The 20,094-nt window shown below is 38.2% G+C and overlaps 2 protein-coding genes across 2 annotated transcripts in view; both read left to right on the top strand.

Moving 5' to 3' along the window:
* Positions 1–6,261, top strand: part of itgb5 (integrin, beta 5) — a 43,640-nt gene extending 37,379 nt beyond the window's left edge. The window contains exons 12-15 of the mRNA XM_053626956.1: positions 291–391; positions 3,040–3,159; positions 3,416–3,582; positions 4,105–6,261. Coding sequence (XP_053482931.1) covers positions 291–391; positions 3,040–3,159; positions 3,416–3,582; positions 4,105–4,200 — 484 coding nt within the window. The 3' untranslated portion in view covers positions 4,201–6,261. The remainder of the gene's footprint in view (positions 1–290; positions 392–3,039; positions 3,160–3,415; positions 3,583–4,104) is intronic.
* Positions 6,262–11,985: 5,724 nt separating this feature from the next.
* Positions 11,986–19,096, top strand: tnfaip6 (tumor necrosis factor, alpha-induced protein 6). Its single transcript, XM_053626979.1, has 6 exons — positions 11,986–12,143; positions 13,579–13,716; positions 14,884–15,045; positions 17,968–18,196; positions 18,271–18,311; positions 18,560–19,096. Exons 1-6 carry the CDS (start codon positions 12,035–12,037, stop codon positions 18,679–18,681), a joined length of 801 nt encoding a protein of 266 aa, XP_053482954.1. The 5' UTR covers positions 11,986–12,034; the 3' UTR covers positions 18,682–19,096.
* Positions 19,097–20,094: the final 998 nt, after the last annotated feature.

The raw sequence follows: 20,094 nt of genomic DNA on the forward strand, positions 1-20,094 counted from the left end.
CCTCTTGATCACCACATGTTACCAAGAGCAATGTGTACACAGTTGTCATTCCTTAGATGACTTTTGCTCCTTGAAGCTTCTTGAAGCTTTTCCTTCACTGGACCTTCTTTGTCCTGATGGGGTCTTTTGAGGGCGTCTTCCATATCTCCCGATGCATGTGCATAGATGGCCTGGATTATTGTTATTGGACTTTTTTTTTTTTTTTTTAATGAACTGGTTTTAAAATAACACTCCTCATACCAGCTTTATAGTGAATGCGTTAGTGGATTATAATTAACGTTTTTCTCCAGGGAATGCATCGAGTGCACCCTCTTCAACACAGGGAAATTTGCAGACAACCACACCTGCCAGCGCATGTGCAAGGATGAGATCATTGTCACAGAGACTCTAAGTGAGTATATACACATGGAACAAAGTGTTGTTTCAGGACTCTCTGTGGTTTTACATACAGTAATAACGGTGTTTCAGGAAGTTTAATTATTCCCTCAAAACTTTAACCTCAAATGACTACCCTGGAGGGATATCTGAATCTGAGAATGCAGCCGAACCCTTATTAACTCAGAGCACATTATGAAGTGAATGTGTGAAGCTCTTGGGACAACCTTTCAAGTGGTTTCAAATGTTGACATTTTCTCCTATATATAGTTGTACACCACAGATCTCTACAGATGTCTATAGTTCTATACTACAGACTTGCTGAACTGAAATATATTTAGCTTCTGCATGTATAGTAACCACAACTAAAGTTATCCCATTTTCAAATCTCATTACCCCCAAAAGTGAAAAGGGAGAAAATTCCATTCCTTCCCAGACATTTTGACAGCTGGTATCTGATTACAAACTGAACTGTAATCACACAGGTCATAGCTCAAACTTCCCTTCCACCACACAAGATTTGATAACTGTACGGTTCATTCCTTACTAGGGAGTGACAATATGAAGATATAATGTTGACATTGTGATAAATCACACTATACTTTTTTGTGATATCGCAGGTATGATGCGGAAGCTTTTTTTTTTAATAAACAATTACAAATGGTGATTGGAAGCAGCTTATTTGGTGTTCAAAATGTGTACTAAACCTTATAAATTGTACTTTTTATTATTTGTTATTAGAATTTATTTACCATTTTTAGTTTGTAGATATTGTATACATAAATGCTAACCTGTAATTTGTGATGCACTATAAGACCACCATATATATGGTATATGGACACCTGACCATTGAACATCCTATTACAAAACCATGGCCATTAATATGGACTTGGTCCCCCCTTGCTGTGTTAACAGCCTGCACTCTTCAGAGAAGGCTTTTCATTAGATTTTAGACCATGGCTGTGGGGATTTGTGCTTATTCAGCAATAAAGAGCACAAGAGGTTGGGCACTGATGTCTGGCAAGAAGGCCTGGCATGAAGTTCCCCACACCACCCTTAGCAAAGTATCTCTTAATGGACCTCATTTTGTGAACAGGGGCATTGTCATGCTGGAACAGGTTTGGGGCCCCTTAGTTCCAGTGACTGGAAATATTAATGCTACAGCATAGAAAGACATTTTTGGCAGTTGTGTGCTTACAACTTTGTGGCAATGATTTGGGGAAGAACCAAATCTTTACTGAAATTTTTTCTCCAGCTATCAAAGTAGTAATGCTTTGAAGATGTATGTCTGGTCATGTGTTCAGGGAAGACCCCAGCGTGGGAGCTAAAACTAATACAGTGTCCAGAGCTCACTTCACCACATGTCACTTTGAATTAACGCCAACCTGCTGTCAGAGCAGCAACACAGAAAACACAGCTGTACTGAACTCAGCACAGCATTCATCGAGGCCTAGTCATACGAAAATTAGAACAAGAACAGAAGGTTCTCTTATATAAGAGACCAACTCTTATGATTTTTAATATTTAATTAGCTTCTTTTCAGTGTCATGAGAAATATGTGCAGTTGCAACAGATTCTGATGCACAATTCCAAAAGGTTCCTTTGAAAAGCCATTTATATGAACACTGTCTTCAGCAGTTCTCAGCCACTTTGTTCAAGCTTCGTAGTTGGCATTTCTATTCTCCCTGAACTGTTATGTGCCACCAGGTTACATTTTCTTTACAGTTTTAAGAACCATGGTGTGGAGTGTCCTTGTTGGTTCTGTTTATGGTATTATCTGGCAGCAAGCTAACACACTAAAGCAGTAATTGATATCACTGAATAATCCCTGCTCAGATCCCTAGTATTAATCTTATTCCCTTATAATAAGCAGATACAGTCACAGGTCAAATATCTGGTATATAGTATGTAATTGTAGTGATTTAATTTTTTTTTAAATAAATAATGTATCTGCAATGTTAAAGATTTAGATTCCTATTGATTGCGTGGGTGTCAAGAAGCAGGTCATTTCTTTAGTGTGCGTAATCATCAGCTGCTTTATTGCAGGAAGCATTTTATATGAGTTTAGGAATGTATTATTAAATAATGCTTCTAAGTATTTTAAAGCTATTCCATGCCTTCTAGGCCTTTCATCCTATAAGCATGCATCATGGACCTGCTGCTTCATTTCAGTTCTGTTTCACACTTCCCTTCACTAATGGACTCCACATGTACATTCCAGAAATGATTAGCACAGTGGAGAGGGGACATGACATAGTGACTCTCAGCCCTTAAGGCTTCAGAAATGTTCCAGAATGTTTAACTGTAGCGCATCAGGGCTTTGAGTATGGAATGCAAGCAGACATCCAGAAACGACTTCACTGGAAGGCTTTTAATATAATAGGTTTGGACGCACTGCATGTTTTTCCTCCTTTGTTTTGTTTGGCCAGCTGTTTTTATAGAACTAAAGCTTTCTCTCACTTCTCCCATCATGCCCCCCCCCCCCCCCCCGGCCCTCTCTCTCTCTGTTTCTCTGTGTGTGTGTGTGTGTGTGTGTGTGTGTGTGTGTGTTTGTGTCTCTCTCTCTCTCTCTCTCTCTCTCTCTCTCTCTCTCCCTCTCTCTGTGTATGTGTCTCTCTCTCTCTCTCTGTCCCCCCCACCCCTCTTTTTCTGTCTCTTTCACAGATACAGATGACCCAAGCACTGTACTGTGTTTGTATAAGACTGAGAATGAATGTGTGATGAAGTTCACCTACTCTGAACATGCCAGTGGCCAGTCAATCCTCACTGCTCTGCGTGAGCCAGGTCAGTGTGCAGCCCCCACCTTATGTAAACCACATAACTAATTAACTGCATACTCTCCCACTGTTGTTATGACTCTGAGCAGGAGCGATAAAGGCAAGTCATAATGAAAAGATTGTTAATGCTTCAGTCTCTTTTTTTTGATCTCATTAAATAATTAATGTGTGAATTATTGATTAAATTACATATTACATTTTGTGTGTGTGTGTGTGTGTGTGTGTGTGTGTGTGTGTGTGTGTGTGTGTGTGTGTGTGCGCAGTGTGTGCTGCTCCTACTGATGCTATGACTGTGCTGCTTGCGGTTGTGGGCAGTATCCTGCTAGTGGGCATTGTGCTGTTGGCCATGTGGAAGTTAGTAATCACTGTCCACGACCGGCGCGAGTTTGCCCGTTTCCAGAGCGCACGCTCGCGGGCACGATATGAGATGGTAAAGACATTACTGTCTCTTCCTGTAGCACAAGAATGTCTGTGTTAGACTTTTTGTATAAGATTGCTAGAATTAAAACAATGAAGGTTTTTGTAATAATTCAGTATTTTACCTCCTTAATTTATTTCATTTATTAGCCATTTTAGTCATTTATTGCATGCACAGAAAGCTATAAATACCACCTATTATCTGAAATAAATGAAGATGTAATCAAAGAATTCAAAATATTTTACAACATGTTCGATTCTGTTGAATGATATAGCCACAGTTGAAGGTCTGCAGTTTGTGAAGAATTTAGATGTAAACAGTTTAAACCTCAAGCGTTTAAGTCTACAAGGGTGAATTGGACAAAAACACTATGCTCTGATTGAAACCATAAGTCTTCTTGAATCCCTCCAGTGAGTTGGGAGGAACAAATAATGGTGATTGCTCTGCCCCTCAACCATGTGCATTTCAATGAACCCATCTGACCTAGTTTCTCCTCCATCTCATTCTATCTGTCCGTTCCTCTCTTCCTTTCAGGCCTCCAATCCCCTCTACAAACATCCAGTATCAACTCACTCGGTGGAGACGGCATTCCAGATGTACAGCAAGTCATATAACGGAGGACTTCACTGATCTCAGGCCTGCTGGTTGGGGTGGGGACACGGCAGGGCCGGTCCAGTTGACACAGTTTACAGTTTTGTGATGGGGAACAGAGGTGGCCCCTTCATAAAAGACTTTATGACAGCAAAGTGCCATTAGAGTCTGTTCTGGTTTTTTTTTTTGTGTGGTTCTTTTCATGAGGTCTAATAACTGAATCACAGCTGTACAATAAGCTGGACTGCTTATGCTTATTAGTTTTCTCTGATAGAAGATGTACTTGGAACAAATGAAGATCTTTTGCTACAAGAGTGATGGACTTCCAAATGAATGGATTCCTTGAGTGAAATTGCCAATTCTGCAGCTCTAACCACAATTCCTCCACATTGAGGATGCCATGTGCATTACATTTTACAGAGAAATGAGATGGTGATGCCTTAAATAGTACAACTGTATAGACAAGCATCCTGTATTTTAACCATGTTTGGAACTAACAGAGCAATAACTTTCTTACATTTAGTTTTGCACATTGTATGGGTTTATAAAATGGGGGGGGAATATTAAATGACACTCTCACTAGTTGTTTCATATTTGTACATTTTTTCATTTATAGTCCTCTAAGTGTTCTGAAGCATGAATTGAAGATTGAATCAAGTCCACTTAAGGCTGCTGGTTAACACAGCTTACAGTTTTGTGATCATATCTCAGTCCAGCTTACACACCCATCTCAGTGGAATTGAGAGTTGGAGAGGGAATAAACTAAAGGATCAATTCGGATATGTAAACTTGACCCCTAAGGTTTTGTATCCTAAATAGTGCGTTAGGCCAATTTAGGTCAGTCATTTACTGTAATAATAAAATGCCAGATGTCCGAGTAAGTAAGATTTTAATTTGCACTGTAATGACAGTAACATCCACTTGTTTCTCCATGACTCAAATAGATTATCTCATGTTTGTGCTCAGCTGAACCCGGTATGAGTTGAAGGGGAAAAAATGGGTAAATAAAGTATGAGATTATGTCTAAAAAGGCAGCAGTGACTGGGCACTTCAGAGGGAGGGTAGGCCTGAGCGGCTAATGACTGTTCGGACTTTTATGCCTGGACTTTTACAGTAAATAGTAGGAAATGAAGTAGGGTGTGTGACAGTAAATTAAGTAGCAATTTTCCCATAGTTGATTGTGTATGGGTGATGTTGGTGAGCTGTAAAAGGTTAAGAGACCTACGGTGATAGTTCGTTCATATTCTTTTTAGCTTTCATTAACAGCAGCAGCATAATCGGTTAGGCTCAAATAAATTGAACTCAATTTATGCCCTGCATTTGTTTACACAGGAGGCAGGGGAACATGTTCATTTCAAATATAATTTTCCAATAAATGTGTAAATTAACCCATGTAAGGAATAGAACACCACAAGAAATGATCAATGACAGGATGGCTATCATACCAAAGTTGTCTATTTTCCAATTTAACAATTTTTATCTATTTTAAAAAAAAAAGTCATACATTTTATGGTAACAGTTAATGTTGTGGAAAATATTTGTTCCTGTTATCACTTCCAGATGTAATAGCTATAAACAGATGTTCCCTGACTAGCCTCTTTTTTTTTTTGTTGCTCTTGAAGTTAAGAAGATAACAGAAATGCAGCTTATCGTGTTACCTAGAGACTGTAACCCTTCTGTCAAGAAGACTTTCCTATGTTGGAAATATTTTACACACATTAATTAAATCGGTCTATGTGGTGCGTCGTCGTTACAAGTCCCTGTGAATTATTTGTTGCTACAATCCAATTAGATTTGAGGATACATCAGCGGTGTGGTGTAAATATGCTCATTTGGCCTTATATCAGGTACACATACCATTTAAGTCACTTCATATATAGAAGTTACTGATGTAACTTGATTATGACCTCTGTAGACTATTGGAAATGGGTTTGTTTATTGTTTATCTCCTACATCTTCCTGTCATTTCATTTCATTTCTTATTTCCAGTGGTTAGGTATGTCAGTAGTAATGGACAGAACAATGATGTCTGTTAGCATTGCTAGTTGTTAACACGGCAGAAATAAAATGAGGGTAACTTCAGCAGGAAAACTACATGCCTACACTTTTTGTTTTGTTTTTTGATCAAAAACATCCTGGCTGTTCAGTAATCTTAACAGCATAAGAGTCATTTATTGTTTTTAACCGCGGGAAGGCGGTGACTCCAAAATGTTCTCCAAATGTGTGTGTGTTTGTGTGTGGTGAGAACAAATGAAAGGAAAACATCCATTTTACATGCACTCACTCACTGACTCATTTCAGAAACACTGGAAGTTTGTTTTCTTTTTAATATTTAGCCTTCCCTGCTCTTAAACATGACACAAAAAAAGAAAAATGCAGAAAGTGTCATGTTACTATGTAAGCATGTATGTTCTTAGTTATTGTGCAGGGTCACATGGGCTCATACGCAGCAGCTTACATTTACATGGTAAATGTAATTCTTTAATCATATGTCACAGCACATGGCCATGAGTGCCATGAGGGGTCATAAGTGTGAGTCTAGTGACTATAGATAGAATTATAAACACAGAGTTCCACTGGGCTCTACCCTGTGTTTGTTTCAGCCCTGTAGTTAACTCTGAAGTGCTGGCGTATTCTAGAGTGTAAAGATAGCATCCACTGCCAGATCACTCAGACAGGAGCGACGTCACTGGCTGACGGGGAGGACCTTTTTCCAGACAGAGAGAATGAAAGTCGCTAAGTGTTACTGGTTAACTAAAAGGGATAAACTGTGGAATAGGCCCAGGGCCATCCCTGTGAGGCAAAATAGTACTGTGACTGGAGTAAAGTTGAGGAAGGAAGGGTACCTTCCTGTTTTTTTGTGTTTCTTTGTTTGGTGGTGGTTGTTGTAGTTGTTATTGTTTTATACATTTCAAACTTTCTTATTCTATTGGCAGATCATTTTGCTTCTTTCTATATATTAAGGGGGGGGGGCGTGTATAAAAAACTACTATTTCAAGCTTCAAATTACTAAAAATGTTTAGACATACTTTTGGTCATATAGTGTACAGTATGTGGGCACCTGAGTATCACACTCGTGTCTTTTTTTTTTCTTCTCCAAACTGTTTCCACAAAGTTGGAAGCACACAATTACCTAGATTGCCTCTGTATGTTAAAAATTTAAGATTTCCCTTCACTGGAACTAAGGGGTCCAAACGTTTTTTAGCATGGCAATGCCCCTGTGCACAAAGTGTGGTACAAGAAGACATGATTTGAAATGGCTGGAATGGAAAAACTCAAGTGGCCTACAAAGAGCCCTTACCTCAACCCCATTGAGCACCTTTGGCTTGAGCTGGAATGCTGAATGCACATCAGCCCTCCTCGGCTGACATCAGTGCCTGACCTCACTAATGTTCTTGTAGTTGAATAAGCCCAAATTCCCACAGCCATGCTCCAAACTCTAGTGAGAAGCCTTCCCAGAAGAATGGAAGTTATTATAACAGCAAAGGAGGACTAAATCTGGAATGGGATGTTCAGTTGCTTCTGTCAGACATTCTCAATTATGTATTTCTGTGAAAAGCAGTCTAATCTGAAACAGGCCAATCTTTATGCTCACTATTATTTATTGAAATAACCAATGCTCTCTTCTCTTTATAAACAGACCATGTTCTGATAATAAATCTCACTTAATAATAATAAATGTAGAGCATTATTTTTAAAGCTACATTTGGAATAATCTATAATTACTGGAATAACATATAATTAAACATTTCCTCTTTGCACAATTTGCAAATGAGATGGTAGTCATTCTTTTAATGTAAATAAACTGGTTTATTAAAGAGGTTTCTGTAAACTTCAATTGCCAAAGCAGGTAATGTGAATATCATACAATGCTGCCATATTTTACTAAAAAGAATTACAATAATTTTGCCAAAACAAAATCTAAACAACGTATACCAAAATATTTCACGAGTATTTTTGTGTGAATCATGAATATAGTGATTGTTGATGAGACATTTTCAGAGCTTAAAGTCAGATAAACAGTATATTGTGATTTAGGTGATTTTCTTTTTAATTTTAAATCTACCTGGTATAATTATCCTTGGAAAAAAGCGATGACCTAGAATCCATTTTTGTTCTATTACAAAAACACTTTTAGCTAAATGGTATTTACAGTAGGAGCTGAGATTTTCATCAGAAGTGTATGCCAATCTTCATATAAAGACCAGAAATAGTTTCAAAACCCCTTTTTTAACTACAGTAGAAGACGGGTAGCTGAATGATGCCACTTGCTGGATAAACATGAAGTAAACATGTATGAAGTAATTTATTGTGAGGTTCTGCCACCTTCTGGACAAAGAGTAACAGTAAAAAAAAACAAAATTCAAATGGATCAAAGTAAATAATTAAAATAGCTAACAAACAGTAACTCTTATGGAGATGTTATAGATAACTCAGATGTTTTTTTCTAAATACAAGTCCACATCCTGAATTTTACAACTATGTGATAACCACTTTAGTAACTACTTTATCCTGGTGGTTCTAAAGGCTGGGAACACAGATGGACGAATTTATATTTTTGCATTTTACAGTTAATGTTTGCCAGACACTACTGGAACTTCAAATGGGATCAGGTTCTATGGTCAGATGAAACCAAAATAGAGCTTTTTGGCAATAAAGACCAGAGGTGGTTTTGGCACACACAGAGAGGTAGCCATATGGAAAAGTACCTCATGCCCACGGTTAAATATGGTGGTGGCTCTTTGTTTTGGGGCTCTTTTTCTTCCAGAGGACCTGGACATTTTGTTAGGATACATGGCTTCATGGACTCTATCAAATATCAATTGGTATTAAATGAAAACCTGACTACCTCTGGCAGAAAGTTTAAAATGGGCCATGGTTGGATCTTCCAGCAGGACAATGATCCAAAACATACATCAAAATCAACACAAAAATGGTTTACTGACCACAAAATCAAGGTCCTGCCATGGCCACCCCAGACCCCTGATTTGAAACCCATAGAAAACCTGTGCGGTGAACTGAAGATGAGAATCTACAAGCATGGACCTCATAATGTGAAGGATCTGGGGAGATTCTGTATGGAGGAATGATCTCAGATCCCTTGCCATGTATTCTCCAACCTCATCAGGCATTATAGGAGAAGACTCAGGGCTGTTATCTTGCCAAAGGGAGGTAGCACAAAGTATTGACTAAAAGAATGCCAATAATTGTTGCACACCTATATTTAACAAAGATTTTTTTTTATAAGCCTGTGTTTTGTTTGCAATTGTTTGATATCCATGAGAGCAGAATATTTTTGCGAATTCTTTTTAACAAAAGATCAAAAGGTTAAACAATAAAGACTTTTTTTTTTTTTTTTTTTGCTTATATTTACCAAGGGTGCCAATATTAGTGGACGGCACTGTAACTGGGAACCTCAAAGATCCTGGTTCACAACAGCAGGACGGTAATGGGTGAACACACACACATGGAAAGAGAGAGATGCACTTCCAGTTTAAGATACTTATAACAGGATGTTAAGTTGTTGCAAGCCAGCCATCAGATAACATTACAAAAACAGTAGTGAACAAAGAGTTCTTATGACTCTGCACCTAAGCAAGCTTAAACAGGCACGGCCGAGTGTTTCACTGCACCCTGAGACAAAATACAGTATGTTTAATATTTTCATCTTTTAGCAAGTTTACCTCAATAATTATGACAATCACTTTAATAATTGCACTTTTGGCTACACTTGACTGTTTTCAGTGTTTAATGTGCTATATTAAAAATGAAAAATGATCTTAGCCAGGATTACCCTGTCATTTTTTCCATTTAGTCATTTTTGACTATATAAATATTATCACAAGATCAAGAGGATTAACTTTCTCTATAGCTTCCCAAGAATATCTTTCCCAAAGAAAATCTTACTCAATCTGTCTTCTACAAACTCCAGCAGAGACAATATTCCATGCCAACACATATGAGCAATGTTTTACCGTAAGACAACCCCTAAACCCAGATGGGTCATATCATGAGTCATGAGGCTGTGCAATATAAAATTGTTTACTTAGGACAGTATTATGGAAACAAACAATAAAATATACTGAATGAAGTGCCTCTTGTATAAAATGATCATCTGCTGTTATAATATCATGCGTTTTAAAGCTTTCTTGAAATATAAATCCCAGACCCAGTGTAATTTTCTACTTTATGTACAAAATTACCCACACGCCTGCTCTTTTCTTTCTAAATTAATAATGTGTTTAGTTATTTAGTATTAATTTAAAAATGAATAATCTCTTTTGGCTGCAACTGCCTCTACACTTCTGGGAAGGATTTTCACAAAATATTGGAACATGCAGGAACTTAATATCAAGGGAGTGATTATTGTCATCCCATCTATATACACATACGATGATATATTATGACTCCATGACCATGGAGCAATATACAACACATGAAACAGACATACAGTTTCAATAGATGGAACAGTAAAGTGCAGTGCAGTACGTGTCTATACAGGAAGCACTGAACCCTGTAGCATTAAGCCATGACATAAAGACTAACCACCTGAGACAATTATTCCTTCACCACACTTTACACAGTCTTTGCACTGAGGCTGACAGAAAAGTGTGATTTAAAAACTCAGGGCCAGTTGTAGCCATTGGGGGCCTTAAGCAAGATTTGAATGGTGGCATTCTCCAACACACTGGCAATATTGCCTCAGCATTCTCCTCAGCTGGGGTTAATGGCAGAATTAATATTTGTGGTATCTCTGCAGGATAATTGTTTTTTAGTTTTTAGGAACTTTATTAATAGCTAGTATTCTACCTAAATGCACTACACATACAGTAAATCCATCCTGCACATCAATGTGAATTTTTTGAATATGTATTTGACATACATTTACAGGTAATATAAAGTTTATTGGATTTCCCCTGGGGGTCACAGTGGCTTAGTGGTTAGCATGTTTGCCTCCTTGTGTGTGCAGAGTTTGCATGTTCTCCCCGTGCTTCAGGGTTTCCTCTGGGTACTCAAGTTTCCTCCCCCAGTCCAAATACATGCTCTGTAGGCTGATTGGCATCTCCAAATTGTCTGTTGTCTGTGAAAGTCCCCCGGCTTGTTCCCCGAGTTCGCTGGGATAGGCTCTAGGCTCCACAAGACCCTGTGTAAGATAAGTGGTACAGAAAATAGATGGATGGATGGATTTCCCCTTTGTATCTGAGTGTGAAACAAAGGAAAATGCAGGCTAACCCCTATTTTACAATTTATCTACTGAAAATAAAATTACTGCATCCTGCAACAAGAAACAGTCCAAAAGCAGAAAAATAAAATCAATAAAATATCAAATAAAATACATAAAACAAAAATAAAATCAGCAGAAAATAGCTTTAGTGTGTATCTATAGGATTCATGAACTCTGTGTTGTATCACCACACACCCAGCATAATCACATTACTATTTATTCATTAAAGCTTTATTTTTATACAGACGTATAACTTAATACGTTTATAAATATCTCCAGTGATTAGAGTTTTAATAAGAAAATGAATCCCAACATTCAGGTGCGTTCTCTCGCCATTCACATGACCTGCCGGTTGAATGACTTGCGCATAGAACTTTTACCGACCAATCAGACTGCCCGTCTTGCGAGACATCTAACAGACATTGCCTACTCTTAATTATTATTATTATTTCGATAATTTCTGTTTTGAAGCAGTAAAATCGTGTATAGCCCATTGTGTGTAGCCTTTTTTTTCCTTTGCGCCGTAGCGCAGATTCCGCCCCCCGCCCCTCGCCCCTCCCACAGCCGCGCACTATTCCAGCTGTTGTTAAAGATAAGCGCAGATGATCTGTTCATTCTCGTCAGTGTGGCGCTCGTGTTGCTCTCAGTATGCTGTACATGCACACTGTATCCGCTCTGCTCGCCTTATCGTGCGTCCTGACGGAGACTGAGGCCTGGGGATACAAGAATGGAATTCTTCACAACTCCATTTGGCTTGGTAAAGTTGGTTTTTACAATTAAACGTTGGTTTGTATTTGCTATAACAGTAATTACTGTTGACTACTTATAAAAGTAACCTAAATATTAGGTGGCTTGCCGGGGGCCATATTTTGCTGTGTTGGTGGGGACCAAATGCCCGCTCAAGGATAGGAATATCAGACAGGTTTAATCTAGTTGGAAACATTTGGCTGGTCTCCATAAAGAAAGCCGTTTTATTTTCTTACAGAACTGTAGCTGTTTCTTTCTCTTTTTTTTCCTTCTTTTTTTTTTAAGATTTCCTTTTAACTAGATTTATTTGTAGGCATGGCATTAATTAACTGCATTAATAATTATAAATGTAAGGTCCTCACAACAATAGTAAATAAGTGTGTGTGTGTGTGTGTGTGTGTGTGTGTGTTTGGTGTTTGTGTTGGCCACTGTCTCACACTACGAGACAGGCATTTATGACCGTCTCACTGCTAAGAGTCCATCCTTCATCTGAAGGAGTCTTGTAAACTAGGGGAAATTACTTCACTGTCTTACGCAGTCGCAATGCTACATTCAAACCACATTGTGGTAACTACCTCACAACAACAGAGTCATTCATCATTTGTGAAACAAACTTTTCAGTATGTGAAAACAAACTTTAATGTATTGCCAGTTTCTGAAATCTGTGTGAACATAATTTTTAATTTACCACCATGTCTCTAAAGCTTGTGTGGTTTTACTTGAGACTTCTAACCCTAGAGGAGTATAATAGAGGACCTTAATTTGGAAGATCGCTGGTACATTTGAAGGTACATTTTACATTGTTTATAGCCTAAGGAATAAAACTATAACTGTAAAGTGGAGTTCAAATAAAAAGAGTCACTGCCACTTGTAGCCATTTAATATCATGGCAGTTTCTTGCACAGCACATCTGGAAAACATTTGCAAGCTGTTTACCACTAAACATCATTGTATTTTCCTGAATTCTCATCTTTTGGATAGTGAGGCGTTATTACCCCATGCACTTTTCTGTTCAGAGGCATCTTGATGAAAGAGAGCAGCTTGTGAAACTTTTTGGTGAGTAGGCTGCAGCTTCTCTGGGGTCATGCTCTAGGGTCATCCAAAAGGCATGGAAAGATTCACAGATGCCAACTTGAACATTTGCCTCAAGTCTTTTAGTTAACATTTAAAAAAAAATTTTTTTTAAATCAGCTCGTTCTTTAACCTTTCAAACTGTGTTCCCTATTGCCTGAGTTTCACTTCTCTCAAAGATGATGCCAACCCTCTAGACTTCTATTTTCTGTTCTAGGTGCTGCCCTGTCAGCCAGATAGTTTAAAGAACAACTAAAGCCTACAAACATCTTTGGACACTAAACAGATCCACATCCACTTGTGGGCCGTCCCACTGATGCTGATAACAGCAGTAACTAATGTGTGTTATTTTTTTTCTTCTTTTCTCTCTGCAGAACAAGCAGCAGGAGTGTACCACCGGGAATCTCGCAAAGGGAGATACCAGCTGACATATAAGGAGGCCAAAGCTGTGTGCAAGTTTGAGGGGGGTTCACTAGCAACTTATGATCAACTAGAAGCTGCCAGACAAATAGGTCCCTATTGCCAATTTGTTTGTTTTTTAAATCTGATTAAAAAAGGTGGGACTTATATTTAAAATATAAAAACCAGATAGCAGATTAGAGATAGCATTAAACTGTATTCTGCAGCTATCCAAAATTAAGACTAACTAGTAATTCATTACCATTAATCAAAGAAACTTTTTTCCTGTAAGCTCTCTTCACATTTTCTAAGTTGTGAAAATGAGTAAAATGAATTAAGTCTGTGCTCTGTTAACTAACCAGATCATAACCTAATTCATCTCAATTTGATTCTAAGCACTCCATCTGATAGGTCTGTTAGGATGATTATTTTTGACATGCTTGGGGGTCTGCAGTTCCTCACTTTGCTGTGCTTTAATTGTGCCAAAATGCCGATTGTAGAGCGGATTTCCTCCAATTACTATTTCCCATGGGGACCAGATTATTTACTAGGTACCTCTTTAGTGTTTTGGGGAACTGCTCCTTTACCAGCTGAATAAGGTTCATCTTATGATTTGATTACTTGGAAGTTAGAAGAGGAATGAGATAATTTACTAGAACATTATCAGTGTAGTCTGTGAATAAGAATGTTTTATGGCAGAAATAATCTTGTCATTCCTAGACTCCAGCAGAGTTGTAAAGCATGTGAAATAAATAATAATAATACATATATATATATATATATATACATATATATATATATATATATATATATATATATATATATGTGTGTGTGTGTGTGTGTGTGTGTGTATGTAGGTATTACTAGAGCCCTATATTCTGGAGTTTTCAGGAAAACACGTGGCAGCTATAGATCCACGTAGTACATAAAAATTAGTTTAAAGGTGCAGTTTGTAAAGTGTTTCAACACCCATAAAAATAAAGTTTTCCACACATCTTAGAATGACTGTAACTCACAATATTTGATTGCTATGATTTTGGCTAGTTTCTTTGTTTTGCTATACTGTAAACATTTTACTGGCCTGGAAAGTAGAAAGTGTATTATCTCTAGTTCCAGCTGGAATAGAGCTGTAGAGCTCTGCCCCATTTCCTTAAAAGGCACTTCATAAGGCATATGTAGTTTCTATTATACATATGTATTTTTTTTTACTATTATTATATATTATTATTATTATTATGGCAATAAGAGGTCTGAATAAAATATTTCTCTGTTTTCCAAAGGTTTTCATGTGTGTGCAGCTGGATGGTTTGATAAAGGCCGTGTCGGGTATCCCATCGTGAAATCTGGAACCAACTGTGGATATGGAAAGGTTGGAATTATCGATTACGGTTATCGGCTAAACAAAAGCGAGAAGTGGGATGTCTACTGCTACAACCCTAATTGTGAGTAATACTAAAAGAACCAATAGACAAGTCGTAGTGCAGTAATTCTGGGAAGGATGCTAATTACTCATTTTGAGGCAAAGTGCAATCCCACAGTTTCTTGTTAGAAACTTGTGTCCTTCTAAATAGTGAATGGTGTAACCACTGACAAGAGTCACCCTTTTTCTGGGTGGCAAGCTCTATATTTTATATCCAGAACAGCAGTCATTGGTCTCTGTGGAGCCAAATATCAAGTTGTGTGTCAGCCAACAATGAGAACATGTGGGTATGTCATCTGCATTGAGACTCATATGTCTGAGAGTAAGAACCAAGGAAAACATAATAACTATTTAATTATACCATGACTGAGCAGTTGTGTGACGTTCACTGCTACAGATGATTCACCTAACTCAAGTTCAAAGCAGCTGTAACACACAAATCTGCACAAAAGCGTCCATACATGTATACCTTTAAGACAATCTTACAGTACAAATGACCACAGTCATTTGTACTGATTGCATGACACAATAATGTCATAAACATACTGGGGCAAAGGTTATCAAAGTTTTGGTGGGGTAGAATTCTGATGGTCACTTAAATTTTACCTTCTTCAGAGCAAGTGCAAGAGAATTTTGAAAGGCATGCTTTGTGTCTGCCGTGTCCTTGGACAAAACAGAGTTTACTTATTTGACCTTAGTTAGCCTGTATTAGGCATAGTGGTTTCTTCATGTTCTCCCTGTGTATTTGTGGGTTTCCTCCAATCTCCCAAGAACATGCTGGTACGTGGACTAATGACTCTTGATTGTCCCTAGCTGTGTGAATGTGTTTATGCACAGTACCCTAAGATTGACTGACATCCCATCCACAGTGTATTCTCACCTCATGCCCAGTTCCCTGAATCCACCACAACCCTGATCAGAATAAAGCGGACACTGAAGATGAATAAATGAATAGCCAACAATAGAATTTAAAACTGAGTCTTCAAAGCTGAAGTATATATTTTGTAACTCTATGAATTATAGAATTTTGTAACTCTGAGAAAATCAGACTAAATCATGCCTCAAAACATGCCTCACATTCATATCTGGTACATACTGTAAATAACAGTGCATACCTGCTTACTTGTACAGTATGTGTGTGTTTGAGGGAATGGTTCTTGTTGTACGTTTGACACAGTTATTGACTCAGTTTTACAGCAGTTTGTTTAGGGTCAGTGGGCGCACGGTGGCTTAGTGGTTAGCACATTCGCCGCACATTCGCCGCACACCTTCGCCGCACACCTTCAGGGTTGGGGGTTCGATTCCCACCGTGGCCCTGTGTGTGTTTGCATGTTCTTCTCTGGGTACTCTGGTTTCCTCCCCCAGTCCAAAGACATGCATGGTAGGCTGATTGGCATGTCCAAAGAATGTGATTGTGTCCTGCGATGTTTTGGCACCATGTCCAGGGTGAACCCTGCCTTGTGCCCGATGCTCCCTGGGATATGCTCCAGGTTCCCCCGTGACCCTGAAAAGGATAAGCGGTATAGAAGATGGATAGATGTTTAGGGTCACAGCAGATAATGAATACGTTTACATGCACGTGGAATTCCGTTTAAGGTCTATATTCGGGTTGCAGCCATATTCCAAATACCATGTTTATATATGTACAGGCATTGGAATATTCCTGTATACATGGTTGTTGTAAGTATGCCTGAGTTGCCATTCTTAAATACCTAGCCTACAGCTAAGCATCTGTTAGCACCCACAATTCCTTGCAGACTGAGCATGCACATACAGTATTGTGCAAAAGTTATAGGCACATGCAAAGAAATGCTGTAGCGCAAAGATGCCTTCAAAATAATGAAATTAAATGTTTCTACATTAAAAAAAATACATTAAAGAGCCGTAAACAGTAGTGTATGAAACAAAGTCAATATTTGGTGTGACAAAAAAATAAAAATAAAAATAGTAGTCTCCAGTACAATTTGTGCAGTTTTATAAGGAAATGAGCTGTAAGTTTTATTGAACATCTTGCAGAACCAGCCATGGTTCTTCTGGAGACTTTGACTGTTGCACTTGCTTCTTATTTTTGCAGCAAAACCCAGCAGCCCTCATTGTGTTTTTTTAGTCTGAAAAGTGGTCTCTTACTTAATATGCTACTTTCTTTAGTGACACACAAACATTTTTCTGTAGCATTAAATTTTGTCCTGGAAAACAAATGTTTGGGAATCTAAAATTTTTTTTGTACTATGTTGATAATGTAGAAGTCATACAATAAAAAATCTATAACAAAGTTTGTACTAAAAAAAAATAGAGTGACTAAAACCTTTGCACAGTACTTTACATCTCCTTTCAGTGAATTTTCTGAATAAGTTGTTTACATGCAGCAAATTTCTGATTAAATCAGGCATATTCCAGGAGTGGGAGTCAGAATTTGGGGAATCAGAATATTGTCTTAATCTGAATCGGGCAATCGGATTGCGGTGTTTACATGACACAGTCAGTACTAATTAGAACAGGGGTGTCCAATCTTATCCGGAAAGGGCCGGTGTGGGTGCAGGTTTTCATTCCAACCAAGCAAAAGCCACACCTGATGTAACACCTGTTTAATCAGTTGATCTTGGCTTTCAATAGACTCAGGTGTGGCTTCTGCTTGGTTGGAATGAAAACCTGTACCCACACCGGCCCTTTCCGGATAAGATTGGACACCCCTGAATTAGAATATTGCCAAATTTCGATTAATATTGGAATGTTGATGGGCATGCAAACACAGTCAGTGACACAAAGGACTGACAGTCTGTAAAGTCAGTACATCTAGTAAGAGTGTGACTATTTATTCCTTTCTAAACATTTGGAATTCATATCCATCAGTCTCATGTCCTAGAGCAGATTTGCATTTTGGGGCATTCAACTTAAAATAGAAAAGTGACTATCTTTAAAAAATGAGTTAATGAACTTTTTACAGCAAAAGAGTGTGGAGGTGTGCATACAGAACAGGAGAAGATTCTACAGTCACCAGGCTTTCCAGATGAGTATCCTGATGAGCAGATCTGCTACTGGCACATTCGTGTGCGCTATGGCCAGAGGATTCACCTGCAGTTCCTTGATTTCGACGTTGAGGATGATGTAGGCTGCATCAGTGATTATCTGGAGATCTATGACAGTTATGATGATATCTCAGGTTTTGCTGGAAGGTATGAAGGTGTTTATTTACAAGTTTATCTTGTACACATTATTCTACACAGCCTGACCTGTGTGTTCTTTATAGGTACTGTGGAGATGAACTACCTGAAGATTTTCTTAGTACAGGTACGTGTTTTACCACATTGTCATATTTATTGTATTTCACCTTCCTCAGAATTATTGTTTTTTTTTGTTTAATAAATGTATGTAAGGCTTAAACTTAATCTATTTGTAGTTTTATTTTATGTTAAAGGATTTTACCTATGTTCCTGGCAAAATGTTAACTTTAGATGATGTAGCAGCAAGTCATACATCTAGTGTGTCAGGTATGATTTTCTGTCCCTAATCTTGTCTGTATCTTGCCTTTTCTCCAGGTAACGTTATGACATTAAAGTTCCTTGCGGATTCATCTGTGTCTGCTGGAGGTTTCAGGATACAGTACACTGCTATTGATTCATCTCTGCCCACCGACAGTGACACAAGCACTTACACCTGACCACTCCTTAAATAGATGTTGTTTTGTAAGTGAATTGTTTAGTTTATATGTTTACACAATTGTAATCCACCATTTAAAGAAATCTATAGGACGTTAAACTGCTTTTGTACTTCACCTGTACTTTCATTTGTTATATCTTTTTTGCTTTTTGTAAAAAGTAAAATAATAATAGGTTATATGAATAAAATGATTGCAGGCATTTAACAGAGAATTAGCTGTTGGCCACAAACACTTGCACCATTGCTCTTGTTTCTAAAGTCCTGATTCAGATGTCCTGATGCTGGACAAGCTCATCATGTATTTAAAAATACCTTTATATGTTTCTAAAATGGATTGACCTTATGCATTTAACATTTTTTTGTTAAAGAGCTTTGTACTGAATTGGACTGCATTAAATTGAAATATATGATTAACAGCATTTTGTGAACATGTTTATGTAAATGAAACAGTCAGGGTAAGTTTTCTGTATGTAAGTAATACAAAAAGTGCTGCACATAGTTAAGCGCATAGAAATCATAGTTAAGAGCTTTCCATCTCTTCCGTTCTCCATACCGCTTAAACTACACAGGCAAAAAAAAAAAAAAGCAGGGAGCATATCCCATGGAACTTGGCGCACAAGGTGGGGGACAGCCTGGATGGGGTGTCAACCCATCACAGGGCACAATCGCACACACATTCACACACCACAGTCAATTTGGAAATGCCAGTCAGCCTACGATGCATGTCTCTGGACTAGAGAGGAAACCAGAGAAACCAGAGGAACCCACCCCCAAAGCACAGGGATAACATGCAAACACTGTGCATTGGGGGGGTGGATGATGGGGGTTCAAACCTCCAGTCCCGGATTGGCGGGATTGGAGGTTCAAGGCAAATGTGCTAACCATAAACTACAGTGATCTGGGCTGGATTATCCAATGGGCATTATGGGCACGGGCCCCTGTGCACTTGGGGCCCAAGCGAGGGGAAGAAAAAGTAGTTTTTCTTTTCTTTTTTTTACATTGCCGAAAACGGAAGGCAATGTCTGGTTGGGCCACACAAGGTTAAAGTATGGCGAGTGGGAGTGGGAGTATGGTGCCTAAACGTAGCTTTTTGACGCGTTCGACCCGAGTTCAAATCCACCTTTTGCCAAACTCGTTCGTCTCCCTTTTCCATCACATATCAGTTCGGAAAGGCATTTATTTTCAATTAAAATGAATAAAATACTTGAAAAGTGGAACTAAAGTGCCTAATGACAGTTAGCGGTAGGTGTAAGGAGGGCTTTATTGTCCCAATAAGGTGGCATCCATTTAATAATTTTTAATAAATATAGTCTTTTACACTATGTAATTACTGCATCCTGTTAATGTACAACAATACTGAGGCGCAAGTAGTATCTGCCACTATTTATAAGCATAAATAGCATCTAACAACTAT

Source organism: Ictalurus furcatus, chromosome 6 (assembly GCF_023375685.1).
Source record: "Ictalurus furcatus strain D&B chromosome 6, Billie_1.0, whole genome shotgun sequence".
In the NCBI taxonomy this organism is placed as follows: Eukaryota; Metazoa; Chordata; class Actinopteri; order Siluriformes; family Ictaluridae; genus Ictalurus; species Ictalurus furcatus.